General features: G+C 43.1%; 1 protein-coding gene across 1 annotated transcript; it reads right to left on the bottom strand.

Annotated features, from left to right (window-relative positions):
- Positions 1–8,250: 8,250 nt before the first annotated feature.
- Positions 8,251–15,389, bottom strand: C4H6orf62 (chromosome 4 C6orf62 homolog). Its single transcript, XM_020781578.3, has 5 exons — positions 14,221–15,389; positions 13,714–13,890; positions 11,618–11,743; positions 10,096–10,230; positions 8,251–9,528 (listed from the first exon to the last, which is right to left on the bottom strand). Exons 1-5 carry the CDS (start codon positions 14,347–14,349, stop codon positions 9,403–9,405), a joined length of 693 nt encoding a protein of 230 aa, XP_020637237.1. The 5' UTR covers positions 14,350–15,389; the 3' UTR covers positions 8,251–9,402.
- Between the last annotated feature and the right edge of the window lie 5,726 nt (positions 15,390–21,115).

The raw sequence follows: 21,115 nt of genomic DNA on the forward strand, positions 1-21,115 counted from the left end.
GGCTGACAAAGATTTATGCAGAGTTAAAATCTAGCCTCTGTAGGTGAGATTTTAGTAATGCCAGAGATTAATTTTAGATGGTACACAATGCAAACAGCAGAAGAGGTAGAGTTATCCAGTAGCTGGAGGTCATGTATGATGGAACAAGTCCTATCATTAGGTATTAGAAGAGTCAAGGATCCCTCTTCTGTAGGGATAAGGAAGATTTTCTGGCCTGTGGGCTGTGTTGTCTCCATGGAAACCTGTTGGCACCTGCACAGCGGAAGTGGATTGAGCAAGAGTCCAAAACAGGCAGAGCCCCTTGTTCTTGGGGGGGGGGGAGGCAGGGGTGAAGATCCAAGCAGTTTTTCTGGATGGCTACATTCAATATTTCCCAAAGCAGATAAAATTGCAGGGGTTTAAGGCAGTGGTCAGGGAACGGGCAAATTACCCCAAATGGGGTAAAAATGAAAATCCTGGGGGTAATGAGGATGGTCGCGGCAGGCATTTTACCCCCAGGCATTTTATTTCCAACGATGCTGTGTGTAGGCAGGTGTTCTGTTGCAGGGAAAGCGAGCCCTGGCGTGGAACTGCACAGGGCACCCACCTGCCCTCCTCGCCTCCAAAGTGGTGGGGGGGAGGGTGGCATACCAGGCCAGCTGGTCTCTTTGCCTGGCGGAGCCCTGGCCGGGGCTGTCCTTCCTGCTCGCACCTACCCGCCTGGTGCACTGGCGAGGAGGCCCCCTTCTTGCCCTGCCTCACTTGAGCTCATGGCCAATGGACCTGCTGGCCCTGCAGCGCCCGCCTCCCCTCGCCAAGGACGCGCTTTCTCAGCGGTTTGGCAGCTCCAGACTGCCTGCTCAGGCGGTGGCCACAGGTCCCGGGTGAGCGCAGAGGCGGGGTCTGCCACGGACGGGTCTGCCATGGACAGCAAGAGCCAAGGGAGGGGGGGTAATGTCAACGTATATAAAATTTGGGGGGGGGGGGTAAAAGGTAAAAAACTTCCTTGACCCCTGGTTTAAGATGCAGAGGAAAATAGAAGGCAAAAATAAGATACCTTTATGAGAACTATCAGGAAGTAAAAGGAACGTGATAGAATATGGTGTTGCATATTCAGAATATATTAGGTACATGTAGATGCCTATGGAAAAAAGCTGCTACAACAACAACAAAATTCATAGTGGAATGGCTTGTAGTAGTGGAAATTTGGGGCCCATTCAGAACGGTCCCGTTCAACTTCTTACCCTCCAGATATTGTTGAATTGCAATTCCTGCAATACCTTTCTACTGGTGAGGACTGATGGGAATTGTAGTCTCAACATCTGAAGAACCACAAATTTGCTATTCTTGAGTTAGTTAACAAATATTCTAAATCAGATAATTTTGAACATTTTTTCTAAACTGAAATTCACCTAGTAATGTCAGGGCCCTTTTCTACTCCCCGAGTCATTTGGTATCCCTGCTGTCCTCCCCTGACTGTGTATTTGCTGATTGGGGGTACTAGAGATTACCTCCCTTTTTTCCCCCCCCGTGAAGAAGCTGTAATTCCCAGGATGCCCTAAACTGACTCTGGGTTTGGTAGATCTGTTGCACAGACTTGCCTGTAGTGCTTGCAGCCTATTGTAGTCATGGCACTGTGACCATAAACATGGATGGTCCCTCTCTATTTTTTTTCTCAGCATCAGCAGTTGCAAGCTTCTTGAGGGAGCTGATGCAAAGGGGATATGGAGCACTGCAGAAGAAAGTATTTGAACTGGTTTAGCAGCATGTCACCCGGTCTTCCTATCAGACAATTCTGGCCACAATTCTGCTTTTAATACTCACACTAGGAGATGCAATAGTTCCCTGATGTATCTTGCACTAGATTTATCATCCCTGTTAATTATGACAGAATTGGGACTACCTGAGCAGACTGTGCCTCAATGCACACAACTAATTAAATACCTAGTTTTGAAATGGGCACCTATCTAATCATTCCCCATTTTCAAAGACCTCCAAAACAAGAAAAGGAAAATAAATTCCAAGCTCAACCATAGGCCAGCCAGTTAAAACAGCAAGAGAAAGACTAGATACAATAAATGAAGTGATACTAGACAGGCAGAAAGTACTTGCTGTTTCTGAAGCATTCAGAGCATTTACTGTACAACTAAACTACGCATGAAGTATGTATGAACATGAATGAACAGCTAGTATCACTGCTGGCCCCTTTGATTTAGCTGTTCTGGTATCTGCCGTTTGTTAACTTGTTGTCAAGTAACCTCTAGCTCAGTGGTTCTTAACGTGGGCAATAATGCCCCCCAGGGGGCGATTTCATTTTTCAGGGGGGGCGGTAGAACGAAAAGGGGCGGTGTGGGGGCGAAAGAACAGAAGGGGGGCGGTAGGGGGCGCTGGAGTGAGCCAAACCTGTGAAGGCGACTGCAGCCGCAGTGCTGGCAGTAGATCCGGTGCTGCTGTTGCTGCCAGATGATCCAGCTCTTTCTACCTGCCATGTCTCGCCTTCCTCCTTTAGGGGAGCACTGAGTGTGGATCGGGTGGAAGGAAAGGGTCTCTTGGGTCCTCATCCTTGCCCCGTGAAGCGCTGCCTCACACCCGGGTGGGGAGGAAGACTAGGTAGGTAGGTAGGTAGGTGGGTGGGTGGGTAAGATGTCATCACCTCAGGGAGGGGGGGCGATGATAACTTCCTCAATGGCTCAAGGGGGCGTTTCTTTCAAAAAGGTTAAGAACCACTGCTCTAGCTCATGACCCTATCAAGGAGTGACCTCCAAAATGTCCCATCATTAACAGCCCTACTGAGCTCTTGCAAACTCAAGGCTCTGGCTTGCTTTATGGAGTTAATCCACCTTGTATTGTCTTATATTCTGAACTTATAGGCTTAACTGGCAGTTTTTTTACACCCAAGGCATTGGTTAAGCTTGGGTCATGTGTGATTGGCATGTGCAGGGAGAGGAAAAAGGAGTGATGAAAAACACTTTGGTCTGATTGCACAGTGGCCACACTGGTTCCACTCTCTTCTGTGTGGCTTTCCGTCTGCGGAACAATAGCTGGAGAAAGCATATACAGTGGTGCCTCGATTTACAAACGTCCCTACTTACGAACATTTCGTCTTACTACGAGCTCCGGCTGCAAAATTTTGCTTCCACTTGCGGCCGAAGCTTCCAGTTACAAACAGCTGTAATGGTGAAATGTGATAGGTTGTTCTGGGTATAAATGTAACAGAGACAGAGCGACCTTTGCCACTTAGCTGTGAGTCTAGTGGTCATTTTGCTTCTATGTCATTATTGCTCTGAATGTTGTTATGCCAAATGCACATTGCTTTGTATTTATGTATATATGTATAGCCATATCTAATATACTATATTGTAAATACTAATAACTCATGTCATTTTCTCCCATCTAAGTCTCTTACTTTGCTATTTAAGTGGGAAGAATGGAAGCAGTTTGACAAGAGGCTCTGCATAACTAGTGTCCTTAATCTCAAGGCTTGTCGTTCATAACAGAGTGTTTTTGCCAAGCTTTCCATTCAACCTGACTCTAAGAGTTTTCTTGAGGCCAGGCCTCATTTAGACTCTGGAGTTTTGGCCCCACACCAACAGAAAATCCATGCAGCTTGTCCTTGTTAAATGCCTGGTTTTTTTACTGTGATATTGACAAACACTCCCTACAATATTCATTATGCAGAGTGCTATCAATGTGCTGATGACACTCAGCTCTACTTCTCCTTATCAGGGTTAGCTGAGTGGGCAGGTGCTAGACAAAAGTCTAGAAGCTGAAATGAGCTGGATGAGGGCCAGTAAACTGAAACTGAATCCCCACAAGGCAGAAGCACTGTTGTCAGATGGTTTCCAGGCCTGGCAATTGGGCAGGAGACCTGTTCTTGATGGGAGTTGTGCTCCCCCCCTGAAAGAGCAGGTGCATTGTTTGGAGCTACTCCTTTTTTGGGGTTTCGGGTTTTTTTTGGTCATTTGAGGCTTATGTAAGCTCAGTGACTTGGAGTACCTGGATTCAACTTTGACTGGTCCACCAGATACAACCATTCCTGAACAGGGATAACCTGGCCACAGAAGTCCATGCCCTGGTAGCTCCTGGTTAGACTACTGCAATGCATTCTACATGGGGCTATTCTTGAAGATCACAGATGCTGCAGTAAATGCAGTATGTAGTAGCTAGAGTGGTAGCAGGAACATCTTTCAGAATGCACGTAACACCAGTTCTGAAGGATTTGCAATATGCTTTTGATCAAGGTGTGGACAATGAGTTATATAGCTCTAAATGGCTTGTGAACTGGATATCTAAGGCCTTTCCTTCAGTTAGAGTGGTCCGGTGGGCCAGATAGGTGGGGTATAAATTAATTAATTAAATAAATAAATAAATAAATAAATAATTACTTGATTTCTTTTTATTTTTTCTTATCTTTTTCCATCTTGAATAACTCTATTACTGATGTCTAAATGCTGTTATATTCTATATTGTTATTATATATGTTGGAAGCCGCCCAGAGTAGTCAATTGACTAGATGGGCAGGGTATAAATGCAATAAATAAATAAATAAATATCTGAAAGGGTACTTCTGTTTAAACCTGCCCAATCACTAAAATCTGCTGGGGAGAAACTTCTCTGTGTCCCAATATTGAGAACTATTTGTTATATGGAGAAATGGGGAAGAGTTTTTTTCTGTTGTAGTACCCCAACTGTGGAATGCCCTCCCCTTGGAGACTCAACTGGCACAGATATTGCCATTATTTTGGCACTGAGTCAGGATGTACTTATTTATTAGAACTTTTGGGGGTTCATGCCTTTGCAGGTTTTAGTGCTGTTTTTAATGTTTTAATTTTATGTTGTCTGATTTTAAATTGTTTTAAACATCTTTTGTTTAAAATGGTTTGATCGCTTTATAACCTGCCTGAGATCTTACAGTATAGGACAGTGATGGTGAACCTTTTTGAGCCTGAGTGCCCAAACTGCAACACACAATCAATTTATTTATTTCAAAGTGCCAATACTGCAATTAAAACCCAAACGCTGATGCTTTAATTTAGAAAAAACAACTGCTCCTGCACTGCAAGGGTTAAATGCTTGTGTTCCCCCCCCCCCCCATGAGCGGTATTAACAAATAAATACTTACTGGTCCTCCAATCCCCCATTGGGCTAGACTGGTAATAGTCGCCATTGTAATCCTCCGCTGGACCACTACACCAGAAGAGAGGGAGTGCCGAAATCCGGGATCAGAGGATGGGTATTTCTCTATGGCGACATGGCTCATGTGCCCACAGAGAGGGCTCTGTGTGCCAGCTGTGGCACGTGTGCCATAGGTTCGCCATCACTGGTATAGGACAAGCTATAAAATAAAAACATCTGTAGTCACATGTGTATTTTTTCAAATAGTCTTCACCCAGAGTTTGTTAATCTTCACCCAGACTTTGATCTTCTAATTGCAGAATGCTCTTGACAGGTTTATTGAAAACTAATCTTAGGCCACTAGTAAGGCATGGAGAACTTAAGTAGTTCATTTAGTAAAAGTTTAACACCATAGGTCGTAATTACTTATGCCAGTTCATTGATTACAGAAGTTTAGAACAGAGAGAAGCAATCTGTGAATGTCTTTGTTAGGTTTTTAAATTTTATTTAATTTTAAACCAAAGATTATGATTCTTTTATGGTGTTTGATGGTCCTCTGGTTATTATTAGATTGTTAACTCCAATATCCCTAATGGATATATAGTGGTGCCCCGCATAGCGACATTAATCCGTTCTGGATTAATTGTCGCTATGAGGAAACATCGCTAAACGGAACGGAAAAAACCATAGGAATGCATTAAACTTCATTTAATGCATTCCTATGGGGCCCAAACTCACCGTTCAGCGAAGATCCTCCATAGCGCCGCCAGTTTTGCACCCTCGGTAAGCAAGGGCAGGGCGCAAAAACACTTGCGGCAGCCATTTTGGGCACCTGGGGGCCATTTTGGAACCGCCGATCAGCTGATTCAGAAACATTGCAATGTGAAGATCGGTAAGCGAAACGCTTACCGATCATCGCAATGCGATATTTTACCAATTAAAACATTGCAATGCGATCGCATTATCTAAAAAAATAGATCACTATGCGGATTCGTACTGGTCAGGGCTTTTGGCAGTCAAATAACATCTGGAGGGCTACAGGTTACCCATTTCAATCTTTAGTTCACCTAAAGAAATGTTGCCTGACCATAATTTGGAAGGTTTAAATAAAAAAATCTCTTATCATGGATAGGCATTTGCTTCCCAAGTCATCAGATTCTACAGTCTATATAGATAAAAGACACATCCCATCTCCCTTGACGACTCTTTAGATGGAGATTACATTGTCTGTCCGAGATAGTTGGATTTCAACTTCTGCCACTTGTGATCACTGGCTGTATTAGTGAAGACTGATGTTACCAAGCAGGGATTTGAGATGTGGCCTCCAAACTTCTAGCCCAGTGACGGCAAACCTTTTTGGGCTCGTGTGCCCAAAATGAGAGGAGGGGGGAGAGAAACCAGCGGCTGTCATGCCACCTGGAAGACTGGAACTGGAACTGGAAGTGGCAGTTGCAGGGGGAATCATGGCGACAGACACAGAACAGGAAGAGAAATGGGGAGGAATCATGGTGACACAGAACAGGAAGAGAAAGGGGGAGGAATCATGGCGACAGACACAGAACAGGAAGAGAAAGGGGGAGGAATCATGGTGACACAGAACAGGAAAAGGGGGAGGAATCGTGGCGACACAGAACAGGAAGAGAAAGGGGGAGGAATCATGGCAACGGACGCAGAAGAGGAAGGGGGAATCCCAGCTGCAGGCACTTCAAAGGTTCCTATCCACAAGGGTGGGTGAGAGGGCCACTAACTTGTTGTGTGCCCGAAGAAAGGGCTTTGCGTGCCACCTGTGGCATGCTTGCCATAGGTTTGCCATCACTGTCCTAGCCCAACTTTGTATCCACTGCACCACAGTGGCCCTCAGTCACCTTTCAAATGAATTTATTTTAGTCTGAGTATTACAGTCTAATCTCCTAATTCATGAAACCTCACATTAATTCATTTGTCATGTTGCACAGTACTTATACTGGCATATGAATGCATTTATCTTCCACCTCTCTCCCTGTTCTATATTATGATGCCTCTTAAACTGTAATTCTATCTATACATTCTTATGTAGGTGCAAATGTTGAATACGAAGACATTTATTTCTGAGTAAACATGCACAGCATTCCACTTTTATGGCAATTCCATTGGTTTAATCTGTGAACTGTGTTCAATGCTTTGGCAGAATTATGGTACATAAGGAGATGTAAATATGTTTTAATGTATAAAAACAATTTAGTTGAAAAGAATGAGCAATCTGAGAGGTAAAGACCAACTGTCGTCAAGCAATCTGACTTACTGAGCATTTCTTGCCTAGAAAATTGCTAGAAAGTGGAAATGGTGAAAAAATATATCAAGACTTTTCTTCAAAGTGCCCTGCTGATTTCCAAGGTCCAAATCAAACCATCAGACATGGGGATATCTGTATTCATAAATTAATATATATATATATATATATATATATATATATATATATATATATATATATATATATATATATATATATATATATATATATATCCATTTCAAAGATACACCTAATGCAGGTATGGCCTTTGGAACCAGCCTGTCCTCATGCGCTGGCATGCCGCCAGCCTCTCACTCCTCTTGCCAATCACAGTAATTCCACTGTCTTCCTGCTCTTCTAGCCACCCAGCAGTTGTGTGGGGAGATTTGTCCTCCCACCCCCCTGCCTGGAGTGGCCAGCCAAGCCAGATGGTGGCGGAGCTACTTTTGTGATTGGTGAAAACAGCAGAAGGCTGGCACTGCATGAGTGGATGGACTGGTTCTGAAAGCTGGGCCTGCATTAGGTGCACTTAGGATTGGGATATTCGTATTTGTTTACGAATACAAATATCTGTCTCTACATCAGACTCTGAGGAGACTGTATCATAAGTTGTGTAACCATGCTTCCCTTACAAACATCAGTTCACTTACATTCTATAAAAAACGAGTATATTTTTCATAGGAAGTCAGGTTACCTCTAGTTACTATCTCAGTGTCTTATACATGCATCCTACTATGACATACGCTGCATTTCCAGTTACCATGCTCTATAAGTGTTATCATTTGCACAGAATATATCAGTTTATATTTAGAGTACGTCTGTAATTCACAAGTGTATGTTTCAAGCTGGTGTCATACCTAGGCTTTCTAAAGAAATTAAGCAGGTCATTGTTCAACTAAATTTGTTTATTTCCATTTTTTTCCAATTCCAAACCAAAGCTAAATACAAATTTTAAACAGATAAGCACTAGATTTACCCAAGGGAGTAGGCTTATACAGATTTGCTTCAGTAAAATCACTCAACCCTCAGGCAAAACATTCTTTGCCAAAACTATACAGTAGTCTTCCTTATACTCATTGCACAATCTTAAACAAAATATGTTCTGTCAAAACCAACTTTGACACTCCAAACAATATTTTACAATTAAATCCACAACTGCTTTAGAAATGTTATTCCTCCCCCCTCCCCAAAACAGAACCTCAGAGGGTTTTCCCGTAAGAAATGTTTTAGAAACCAGCATTTCCTACACAGTTCACCAGCAAGTTTACAAGTCAACTCTCAGAAAGAAATAATCCTCTGCCAACATGTTTCTGCAGCTGTTATTTTCAATTTTGCTGCTTTAGGCTTCTCCAGACTCCAGGTCTGTAAAAATGTATTCAACTCAACAGAACACTCTATTTAATTATACAGCAAACTGGGGAAAGAGATCCAAACATGAGAATGCCAGTAAACTCAAACATGGCCAAGCAAAATAAGAGAGGCAAATAATGCCTACACCAAATGAGATGCTTTTTTTTCCTTAAAAGATTTCTTTCCCATGGTTATCCATCCACTGTAACAAGCCATAAACCTATTTATCAGAATGAATCTGACACAGCTGTGATACAATCATGTGAACAGCAAAGCTTATAGGGCTCTTAGACCATTACATTCACTTCTCACCCTATGCAATCTGATATTGGGGGACATGACCAGCACAAATGGGAACACCACCATAAAATGATCACTTTGTGCTCTCAGATACATTTCTTTCAGTGTATATCAGTCCCTTCATTTCACATTTTGGTAGGATGCTCATGCAATGCAGAAATATGCAGAGCATTCTCTTTCACAAGGTCCATGCAGAAAACATCTAAAAAAATTTAAGTTCTGAGATACAAATGATTTAAAAAAAAATAATCCAGGATGATCAAGTTCCACGATGGATAGTGTTCTGAACATATGTCCATTTTCTTCTATTCCGAAAGAATAAATGGCGAGAAAAGTGAAAAAACACACTCCTGCATTCTGTGATCTTCCCCATTTTGCTGGCCAGTACCCTATTCTGGCATGTAAGGACGGAGGTGCTCCTCTACGGTACCAACCGCCCAGTGGGTGAGCTGCTCCTGTGGCAGATACAGGCAGATGCTGCATAACTTGAAGATTGTAGCTTTGTTTTTTGGAGTCTGGAAAGAGATACATAAATCTACTTCAGAACCAAGCAATATTTATAAACGTTTTCTAAAAAAATCTTTGTAAATTTCTCTCTTCTTTCCATTAGCAAGACATGGAACAAAGGACAGTGCAATACTAAAAAACAACAACACACACCACAGCATTTAGTCTCTGTGTGGCGTGTGCTGAATACAGAATTTGATTAGAGTTCTGATCCTGCCTTCTCCAGCAGGAGAGTACAAACATAAATCATTATGCTTTGTAAAAAGTATCTACATGGAAACTATGCCACAACAAATGGCAAATGTTACCAATGCACGTGTAAATCTTAATTCCACACTAACAGAAATTCAAATACTGAATGTTTCACTGTACTAGACAGAAAACCTGTTATATCACTATGCCCCACAAAACACATTACACATTCTGCAGCAAGATTAAATCCAGATAGAGCAACAATTTCAATATTCTTCCATGATAATCAGTTCTACTTGTATTTCTTGACTGTATTTAAGATAAGAAAACAGCTGTTGAATCAGATGAGATATAAGAACTAGTGTTCATTCAAAGATATTTACCTGCAAGTGCTGTCTGTCAATGAAGAGAAACACTGACTGGTTAGGGTTGTTGATAACAATTCCAGTCTTGTCCTTTCGGCTCAGTACATGCAGAAACTGTTTTTCATAGTCACCATGATGAAATTCAAACCTGGCCTGGGAGAAATAATAACAAAACAAGGCAGTTTTAAAGATGTACAAGAAAACTTTAAACTAAAACTAAGTTTCTTTGAACGACTATAGTAGTGACAGGCAGGCTTCATGTTTGTAAATGTTTTGATTAGAATCCCAGACTAACATTTGGAGTCAGTAGCACAAAATTCAGGAATTTTCAATCCAGGAACTGGAAAGGAGCTCAGTCTTTTCATACAAAAAACACCCATGGCTCCCTCCTCTGCTTCATTTTAACACTGTAATTTAAGACAGGAGCAGTCTTTCATTTATTTTTCTTAAAATAGTGGGAAATCAGGTCTTGCCAATCTACTAGAAATCACCCAAAGATTTGTAGTTTTAGGCTTAACTTCTATCTACTCCTAAGTATGGAGTGAAGGAGTTACAGACAACTTGAAGTTAGAGCCACTAAAAAAAAAAGTAGCAATTTAAATGACACTAAATACGAGATCTCTCTCTCCTACAAAAAGTGTATCAAGCTACTAGATCAGTGCTTACCTTTATATAAACAACTACCCGTGTTTCCCCGAAAATAAGACAGGGACTTACATTAATTTTTGCTCCAAAAAACACATTCAGGCTTATTTTTCAGGGGGTGCTTTATTTTTTTTAATGTACAATTATCTACATTTATTCAAATACAGTCATGTCATTTTCTGATTGCTGCACAATGGTGGAGGGCAGGGTTTCACTTAACTGGGCCTTATTTTTGGGATAGGACTTATATTACGAGCATCTTGAAAAATCGTACTATTTTCAGCTTAGTTCTTATTGTCAGGGAAACAGTACATTTTGGATACATACAGCAGGTAATATAATAATCATGTGCTGTCAAGTCAATTCTGACTTATGGTGACCCTTTTCAGGATTTTCTACGTGGAGAGTACTCCAAAGTGGTTTATCCTTCCCATCTTCTGGGGACACCCTGGGACTGTGTAGCTTGTTCAAGGCCATGCAGGGTGGCTCTACTCATAGGAGGCATAGTGTGGGATCAAACTCACAAACTCTGCAGCCAGATACTTAAACCCCTGAGGAATACCAGAGTGATAATAGTTCTGTGTAAATTTACTAGACACAAAAACAACAATATTCAAAACCAAATTAATATAAAGTGAATCTGAGACAGCTGCAGACTGTCACATGGGCTAAACATTGTCTGTTCCAAAGTAATCTCACTCCTGATCCCAATGCCACAAAGACCCAAAACACCTTTCCATGTTTACACTGTGGCAACATCCTGCCTTGTATTCTAACCAAAGAATAAAAACAAAAAGTTCCAGAAATCAGTTATGAGTGGAGAAAAAACAGTCAGCTCACATTAAAAGTGTAACTTAACATGGAGTTAAATAGGATTCAACTTCAAAACATATACCTGAACAGGCCTAAAGGGCTCATCATCGGATCCCTTCCACCTAGAAAACAGAAGACAGACTATCTTCTCAATATCGTTCCGAGGCCAAAGTATAAAGTCCATCTCTTGTGTACAGCCAATCACATCCTGAAGGAACAAAACAAAATTTTAAAAAATCTATATTCTAGTGTGAAAACACACATATATGTCTGTGGGGAAAATTAATAACTGTATTTGCTTCAGCAACTTTCATATTCTATGCATAATGTTAGTACTTTTCTTACTCTTTTATTTAAACACTACAAATTAAAGTCTGTGTCTAATGTTTAGTTATACATCATTTCTAACACAGAATTCAGAACCCAGTCCTATTTTAAATAAAGCTTTCACCCTGGCAATAAACTTACTAGGTTTTTTTAAAAAAAACTACTTGTTCTAAAAATTGCCAAAGGAGTAGTGGTGCTAGTCTGTCTCAGCGTACTGGCAAAAGAAAAGGTGAAAAAGAAAACAGAAAAAAAAACCCTGTAGCAATGTAAACATCAACAATTTTATTTCTGGAAAAACTGATTGATCCACAAAAGCTCACACTGAATTGAAACTTCAGTACTGTGCAAACTTCCAGAAATTTAGCAGCAAATTTCTTTACTGTATTTAACAATTTTCCTTTCTCCTAGAAACAAAGACCTAGTTTCAAAGCATTTCCCCCAAAATTTATTCCCAGTTTTACTGTCTTTATCAAGATCAATAAAATCAAATGTGCGATTTACAGAAATTGTAAATTACCAAAAAATAAAAAAATAAAAAAATAAAAAAAAACAAACAAACAAACAAACACTAACAGAATTTTTTTGGGTTTGATTTCAGAGCAGGCTCAATTTCATGGTCTTACATCATGGTCTTACTATATTCCAATTACACATTTAAGTTTTTAACAAGCTAATTTTATTACATTACAAACAGCTGCAAGAAAGAGGAAAATAAAAATTTGAAAGAGACCAGGATAATTAGAAGTACTAGATCAGCAATGGCGAACCTGTGCTGGCACACAGAGCCTTTTCTGCGGGCACGCAAGCCATGAGTCGCTGGATCACTACTCCCCCCCGCCAAACCTCAGGATGCGGCTGCAGCCGTGGTGCTGGTGCTTCAACAGGTGGCGGGCCAGGATCCAGAGCAGCTGGCACTGCCAGTGGATCTGAAGTGGGGTCTCGAGGCACCTTTGTGCCCAGGATTCCCCCTTCTGCCAACACTTCTGGTTCCGCCACCACCATGGCACACTGCCCACTGTTCTCCCCCCCCCCCCCGGTTTGGGCACTCAGACCAAAAAAGGTTACAAATGATACAAAGTATAAAATATCAGTGCTCGTTCTGAGCAGATAGGCGGGGTATAAATTACATTACATTAAATTAAATTAAATAAATAAATAAATAAAGTATTCTAGTACTGTACATCTTTCTTTCTTGATTTGCTACTTGTCATCAAGTCACAGCTTATTTATGGCAACTGTAATAGTTTTCAAGCTTTGTGATATACTTAAACAGTGGTTTTACCAGTGGCACCACTTTGTAAGTTTCCATTATTTAACAAGCATTTGAGTTTCCATGACTGAACTGGCCCACGTCTCCTAAGTCCTGGTTAGTCACTTTATCCACTACACCATACTGGCTCCCCTTCTTGGCAGACAGGATAAAAACTATGAAAATCATGCATTTAAATGCATCCACATACAAACTGGACTTTTACATAGAAAACAGAGCAAACTCTCTGGACCAGACAATAAGTCACAGGACCAGTCTGGGGGCACAAAGCATTAAGAAACTTACTACTCAATATTTGAAAAAATCCCTAAGCTTTTGTAAGCTATTTGGTGCACCTAAAGAAGTTTTCTCTATCCTATTTGACTATATCTAGATCAAATGTAACCAACACGGCACATTACATACTTTTCCAGTGATTCTTCATAAACCTACATCACTGGCTACGCCAGCTACAAATGGGACTTACAATCCAACTTATCTTGAGCGTACTGGGTTACTTAATCTTCATCTAGATATTTGACCAAGGAGCACATGTGAATGTTAATAAAATCACTCAAAAACAAAGTGAAAAATTATCTTACCCTGCGCATAGACTGATAGCGGGGTGCATGCAGCTGTACCACATCCTTTTGTAGAAGCTCTATGGAACTTTCCAAGGAATAGCTGGAATCCCGCACACCTTTCAGGATATTTTCTTCATAATTATTGGTCATGACTGGTATCACTTCAGACACTTCAAAGAGTGCTGACTTTTTCCTCTTTTCAGAGTAAACAAAGAGAATACATTTCTGAGCAATGCAATTAAACAATACTTTAGCTACAATACACCTTAATGTATACTATAACTTCCACTCATCAAAAGTACTGAGGTCCTGCCATTGCACCTAATACATAAACTTCCATAATAAAAAAATTAACAAAAAATTTGTCTCTAAGGAGACAAATACTGAGTAAGAATGTGCAATCATTAGCAATTGAACTGTATCAATAAGATTAATGCTAAAGAAACAACATACATATTCCATTCAGATTTCAGATCACAGTTTTGAAAACAATAAGTAATTAGTAACCATCAGAAGTGAAATTACCTTGTCTTTGAATACAAAGGCAATATACATCTTGAAATCAAACTGGTCAGCTAGAGATTCTTTTTTCTTTTTAAGCTGAGCACGAAGTCTGTTCAGAGCTTGTTTCTTCCGGGAGTTTGGGTCCCCCATTTTGTAATACAGATGGTACTAAAGCCTTTAGAAACTGTCACTAACTATGGGCCCTTTTTTCATAAGACTCAAGTACAACAGAAACAAGTCATTTTATTCCTGGTCATGCCACTGAATCAGTAAAACACAGGCATAACCCTAAAATGCACCTCAGGCAATTGTTTTACAAGACTGTCTTATTAGAGGGGTCATAAAACAAAATAAGTAGTCCAACCATCATTGGACAAAGTTTGTGCAGTATTATTAAAGCCCAAAGAAATTTGAAGAAAATACACTGATATACACAGTTTAAACCACAGGAATAAATGGGCAAGAATGGACAAAAAATCTTATCACAATTTGTGTGCATAAAAAAAAGCAACAGTGGGCATGGACCCAATCCATTTGGGCGTTGTTTCCTTCCCTCAAACCCCCAAATCCAAACAAAAACTGAAATTAAAAACAGTGTTCTAATCCACCCAGATTCATGACTCTGCTGATTATTATCAAGATTTCTGCTATTGCTATGCTGACTGGCTTAATTTTTTAAAGAGAATTATTAGACTTGGTAGAAAGCAAAGAAGGGATTGCAGAACAGGAGTGGACGTCCTGGGAGGTAAGTCGTTTCCCTACCAACAACAAAATCAACCACAGACAACAAGGTGCTGGTTTGCAGAGGAGCAAGGAGTTTGGAAAACAGCAGAGTCATTTCTAACTTCATCCTGCTCATCATCAGGCACATGGCCGCCCTGAGGCTACGTCTGTTAGAAAGGAGAGGGATCATGATGGCCATTAATAAAAGGGCGAGAAAGGAAGCTAAGGGGCACTCTCTTAGGATCCAGAATGCTTTGGATCCCAAGGCGATCTTTCAATTTAGCTCTCTCCCCACCCCCCGGGACGGGAGACAGACCGCTATCCCCGAACAAGTGTTCCTTCCCTCCGTCTATCCACGGATAGAGCGAGGAAAATCCTCCTCCCTCTGCCGCTTGACACCGCAAGGAGCGCGGTTTTAATTGGGGCTGGGCATGGCTGGCGCGACCGGCCTTCTGGCGGGCTGCTTCTGCCCCTTTTGCTGGAGAGGGGAGCGGGCAGGGCAGGGCGGGCCCGGGCTCAGCGCCGTGGGGGCGGGAGAGGCACTCGAGTCTACGGCCCAGAATCCACACTTGCCCTCATGGCCTCTCTTCTAGGCATCGATCGACTCGGGCTCGTCAATAAAAAGAGAGAAAAGGGGGGGAGGGGGGAGGAAAGGAAGAGAAAAAAAGGACACGCCAAGAGGTCTCAATGGCAAAACATGGGCTCCCACCGATAGGTTTTCCGCGTTGTAAACAACAACGAATGGAAAAGGGAGGGGGGAGAGGAATGTGTTTGCGGACAAACACTGGAGTTCAAAAAATTAAAGAGAGGGAGGGAGATTAACCCACCCTTCCCTGCTCGCAGTTGTCTGGGTCAGGTTTAGTTGTGGTTTCCAAAAAGACCCCCCTTCCTTCCCCACACACTTCAACCTTCGCTCATAAAAAAACAAAATAAGGCGTTTCCCTTCCCCCTCTTTTTTGAGCCCCAGCCGAGAGGCTCGGGCAACAAGAAAGACCGGACCGGACCCGGAGACCACGGGGTGGACCGGCTCGCTACCCGCAGCCGGCGGGCGCGGGCGGAGCAGTGGAGGCGGTGGCGGCGGCGCTGCTAGCAGCACGGGCAGGAGCCATGTCAAGATAAAGCCACCAAGAAGCCGCCGAGCTCCCCCATCCCCGCTGCGCTGTTCACGACGACCGGGCCGCCCGCTCTGCCGCTGCTCAGCCCCAGCAGCCTGGTCCCCATAGCCTAAGCTCGGCGCCCCGGAGCCGCCGGGGGAGGGCAAATGGTGGCGGCGGAGGAAGGAGGAGGAGGAACAGGAAGGACGAGAGGAGGAGGAGGAGGCGGTGGCAGCGGCGGCGAAGCGAGGCCGGGCCGGGCCGTCCCTGAACTACAGGCTCCTACTAAGAAAAGGGCAAAAGGCAAGAGAGCGACCGAAGTCCCCCCCGCCGGTCCCCTCTCAAGCGACGGATAGCGCGGAGGAATCTCACGGGCCGAATGACGCGGGAAGAGGCGAAAACAGGACCAGCCGTCAGCTCCGAATCCCCTCAAAATGGCAGCCGACGCCGTTCCTCCTCGCCTGAGTCACACGCAGACAGGCTCCGCCCGTGACTTGACACGCAGGCGCCCTGCCGTGGACGGTACCATCTCGGGAACAACGGGGGGGGTAGGGAGAAAAAGGAGGAAAAGACGACGACAGCCACACTGTTTTCCTAGGTCTCTGGATTTCCCGCCGTGTCAGAGACCCAAACTGCGCCAGCTGCTTGTTATATCCTCGCAGCCGGAACCTGTGCGTTGAAAAAAAATGCCTCAGGCGGCTTTTCAAAACCCATATTCCCAATAAACAAACCTTCCTGACTTGCTTCTGAGTAGACGTACACAAGACCAGTTAGGTCGGATGTGCAAAGCGTCGGGGCTCTTAACGGGACAGGAAGGTTGATTTCTGTCAGCGTCACCCCGAACCAAGCAGGGCTACTTGAAAGGCAAACTTGCCGTTTCACTGGGTTTACTTGCGAGTAAAATAAAAAAAAGAGGGGCGTGAGATATCGTAAAATAGTAGAGCGCTGGAAGCGCACTTTCCGAGAACCAAAGATGAGCCTTGAAGGGCGTTTGGGGTTCCGCCCCAAACCTTGCTGTGCCGTGTGAACTACATTGGGAGTAACTCCGAATGGAACTCGGGTGTTAATTCAGAGGAAACGTGCAGAGGTTAGAGAAAGCCTCTTCAGGCATGAGGTGACCGCCTGATTGAAAGCTGGGTTAAACCTGGAAGAGTTTTGTGCTTAAAAAGCTTGCTTACTCTTCGAATACAGACACTGTTGCGGCAAAATGTCAGTTTAACCTCCTTGGCATTTTTTCAGATGCCGCCGGTCTTTCGCCCTGACCTGGGGCTCCGCACCATTAAGAGCTGCTTGGCAATCCAGTTCTAAACCGGTTCAGGTCGCGCCGGGCAGCTGTTAAAATGCACAAAGGTATGCAAGAAAAGAGGATAATACTGCTCCCTCTTTCGAAGAGCGGCAGTAATATCAGTCAAGTTCAGCGGTTTAACGGACCGCACGCTCCCTCGAGTCCCTATTCCGCTCCTTCCTATAGAGAACGAGCTCCCTTTTCTCCAACCCTGTCAGGGCATCACCTTCGATGTCCGCATTGTATATGGTATACGCCCTTTGTCGGGACGGGGAGATTCGATCCTTCTCACACTACACGAATGCAAGAGTAGGCGATACCTTTTATTGGACCATTAAAAGCTAAAGCAAGTTGCTGTACGCAATATGAAGCAGGTTATGCGCGCCACGTTCCCGCCCCCCACAAGACAGCGGAAGCTACAGAGAATGCGCGCAAATATGGCCCCAGAAATTCGAACGAGGAACCGGAGGGCGCGAACCCTTCCCGCGCAATTCCCTTTGCCGCTCCGCGGTGTGGGAGCGGCAAAGGGAGCTAATTTCTGCCCGGAGACAGTCGCCCTCGCCCCGCCCTCTCCTTCTCGATAGCACCCGGAACGTCTGACGTAAGCTGTCCCGCCATTTATCCGGCTCGCCGTACTGTGGCCCCCGAAGCAATTTCCGGATTCGTTTTGTGAGCGGGATGGGGTTGTCACAATCAAACAGCAGAGGTGGCTTCTTTGGCCTTTTGGAAACTGCAAAACCGACGCAAAGATGATACTTGTAATAAGCCAACAAAAAAAGGGTATAAGACAAATGCACCCTTTAGAGATTCGTTTTACGACGATATTAAGCCAAAAGAAAAAGAAACATTAGAGAAAAGGGCTATGGCACCTTAAAGACTGCTATATTTTAATGTGTGCTTTCATGCATCAAGTCCTTTTCCTCAGAAACTTCTTCTGAAGAAAAGGACTTGATCTTAGAAAGCGCACATTAAAATATAGCAGTTTGTCTTTAAGGTACCACACCATTTTTGTCTTTTGTTATTATTTTTGTTTTTGCCCTGATATGCTTACCTTTTCTAAAACTAAAGAGATGTGTCATAGGAAGGAGAGATAAGCTCCAGCCACCTAGTGTCTTGAGATGTTATGAATTCACAGGTTCTGGCTGAAGTGACTTGATAGAAAACAGAGCAATCAAGCAATCATCCTGTCTCCAAGCCAGGATATATTAGGTATTGATTTGGTTAAAGCAGGGGTGGGCAATTAATTTCTATAGGGGCCATATGAAAAATCTGAACTGTGTTCAGGGGCCAAACCAACTTTACTTAAAAATAAAAGATAAACAACTGATCAACTTTAGACAAAAAGCTATAAATGTTTTTGATGTTCAACTTGTTCAGTGAGAGAAATCCAGTCTGTCTTGGGCTTGAACAAGTGCTTGAACACCAGACTGGAGTGACGACCGGCAGGCCGGACAAGAGCAACTTGCAGGCCATATGTGGCCCTCGGGTCGCACTTTGCCCAGGTCTGGGTTAAATGAAGTAGTAGCCAAATTAATTAACTTTGGTGGAAGAATATGCTGTGAGGGGGCCGTACCCTTATTGAGCAAACTGGCAGTTACGTGTGCCATGCTGGTAGAAATTATGATTCTTCACTGTTGAGCAGCTAAACCGAAGCAAAACATTTCAAAAAAAAATGGACATTTTCACATATGTAAAATATACTGGGACTTAAGTACTGAGCAATGCAGTTTCTATCTGGTGGTTTCGAGGGGAGTGGGAGCTTTGAGTGACTTTGCTAATAATTACAAGTTAGGTTTTACAGTACAGAATGGAAGGCTGACCTAAGAAACAGAGGTGGAGCATCAAATGGTGCCCTCTCGAAAGTGCAGATACCCAGCATACTACCTCTTTAAATATAGGACTTGTCTACATGGGTTCTTTTGGAGCAGGCTGGTGGGGGCTAAATAGGGTTGCTTGAACTATTTTTATGCTGCCTGAACCTGTCTGTGGTTTATTAAAAAGCAAGTGCTACTGATTTCAGTAACAAGTGTCCCTTAATAAGTGTGCATAGAGAGTTGTAATATACTTCAGATTCCAGCTACAGCACAAACACAGAGCTTAACCACAGAGCAAGTAAAAGACTAATAAAATCCATGCAAAGCAAATCACTCTGGCCTGTAAAGCAAGCTAAACTCTAAATAAAATCCTTCCATGATAATTAATTCTGCTCTCACCTATCCCAGATTTTATTTTTTAATTGAAGGTTTACTTCAGTTCTGGACATGTGTGTGCTTGCTCTCATAAACCATGGCTATCACAGCAAAGTACAATAAACTGCCCAATTCGTTTCGTTTAGTCGTTTAGTCATGTCCGACTCTTTGTGACCCCATGGACCAGAACACGCCAGGCCCTCCTATCTTCTACTGCCTCCCGGAGTTGTGTCAAATTCATGTTGGTTGCTTCGCAGACACTGTCCAGCCATCTCATCGTTGGTCGTCCCCTTCTCTTGCCATCACACTTCCCCAACATCAGGGTATTTTCCAGGGAGTCTTTTCTTCTCATTAGATGGCCAAAGTACTGGAGCCTCAGCTTCAGGATCTGTCCTTCCAGTGAGCACTCAGGGTTGATTTCCTTTAGAATTGATAGGTTTGTTCTCCTTGCAGTCCAGGGGATTCTCAAGAGTCTCCTCCAGCACCACAATTCAAAGGCATCAATTCGTCGGCGGTCTGCTTTCTTTATGGTCCAGCTCTCACTTCCATACATCACGACAGGAAAAACCATAGCTTTGACTATTCGGACTTTTGTTGGCAAGGTGATGTCTCTGCTTTTTAACATGCTGTCAAGATTTGTCATCGCTTTCCTCCCAAGAAGCAGGCATCTTTTAATTTCGTGGCTGCGGTCTCCATCTGCAGTGATCATGGAGCCCAGGAAAATAAAATCTGTCACTGCCTCCATATCTTCCCCTTCTATTTCCCAGGAGGTGATGGGACCAGTGGCCATGATCTTAGTTTTTTTGATGTTGAGTTTCAGACCATTTTTTGCACTCTCTTCTTTCACCCTCATTACAAGTTTCTTTAGTTCCTCCTCACTTTCTGCCATCAGAGTGGTGTCATCTGCATATCGGAAGTTGTTGATATTTCTTCCGGCAATCTTAATTCCGGCTTGGGATTCCTCCAGTCCAGCCTTCCGCATGATGTATTCTGCATATAAGTTGAATAAGCTGGGAGACAATATACAGCCTTGTCGTACTTCTTTCCCAATTTTGAACCAATCAGTTGTTCCATATCCAGTTCTAACTGTTGCTTCCTGTCCCACATATAGGTTTCTCAGTAGATAGATAAGGTGGTCAGGCACTCCCATTTCTTTAAGAACTTGCCATAGTTTGTTGTGGTCCACACAGTCAAAGGCTTTTGCATAGTCAATGAAGCAGAAGTAGATGTTTTTCTGGAACTCTCTGGCTTTCTCCATAATCCAGCACAAGTTAGCAATTTGGTCTCGAGTTCCTCTGTCTCTTCGGAATCCAGCTTGTACTTCTGGGAGTTCTCGGTCCACATACTGCTGAAGCCTACCTTGGAGGATTTTGAGCATAACCTTGCTAGCATGTGAAATGAGTGCAATTGTGCGGTAGTTGGAGCATTCTTTGGCACTGCCTTTCTTTGGGATTGGGATATAGACTGATCTTTTCCAATCCTCTGGCCACTGTTGGGTTTTCCAAACTTGCTGGCATATTGAATGTAACACCTTAACAGCATCATCTTTCAAGATTTTAAATAGTTCAACTGGAATGCCATCACCTCCACTGGCCTTGTTGTTAGCCAGGCTTTCTAAGGCCCAC

Source organism: Pogona vitticeps, chromosome 4 (assembly GCF_051106095.1).
Source record: "Pogona vitticeps strain Pit_001003342236 chromosome 4, PviZW2.1, whole genome shotgun sequence".
Classification (NCBI taxonomy): Eukaryota; Metazoa; Chordata; class Lepidosauria; order Squamata; family Agamidae; genus Pogona; species Pogona vitticeps.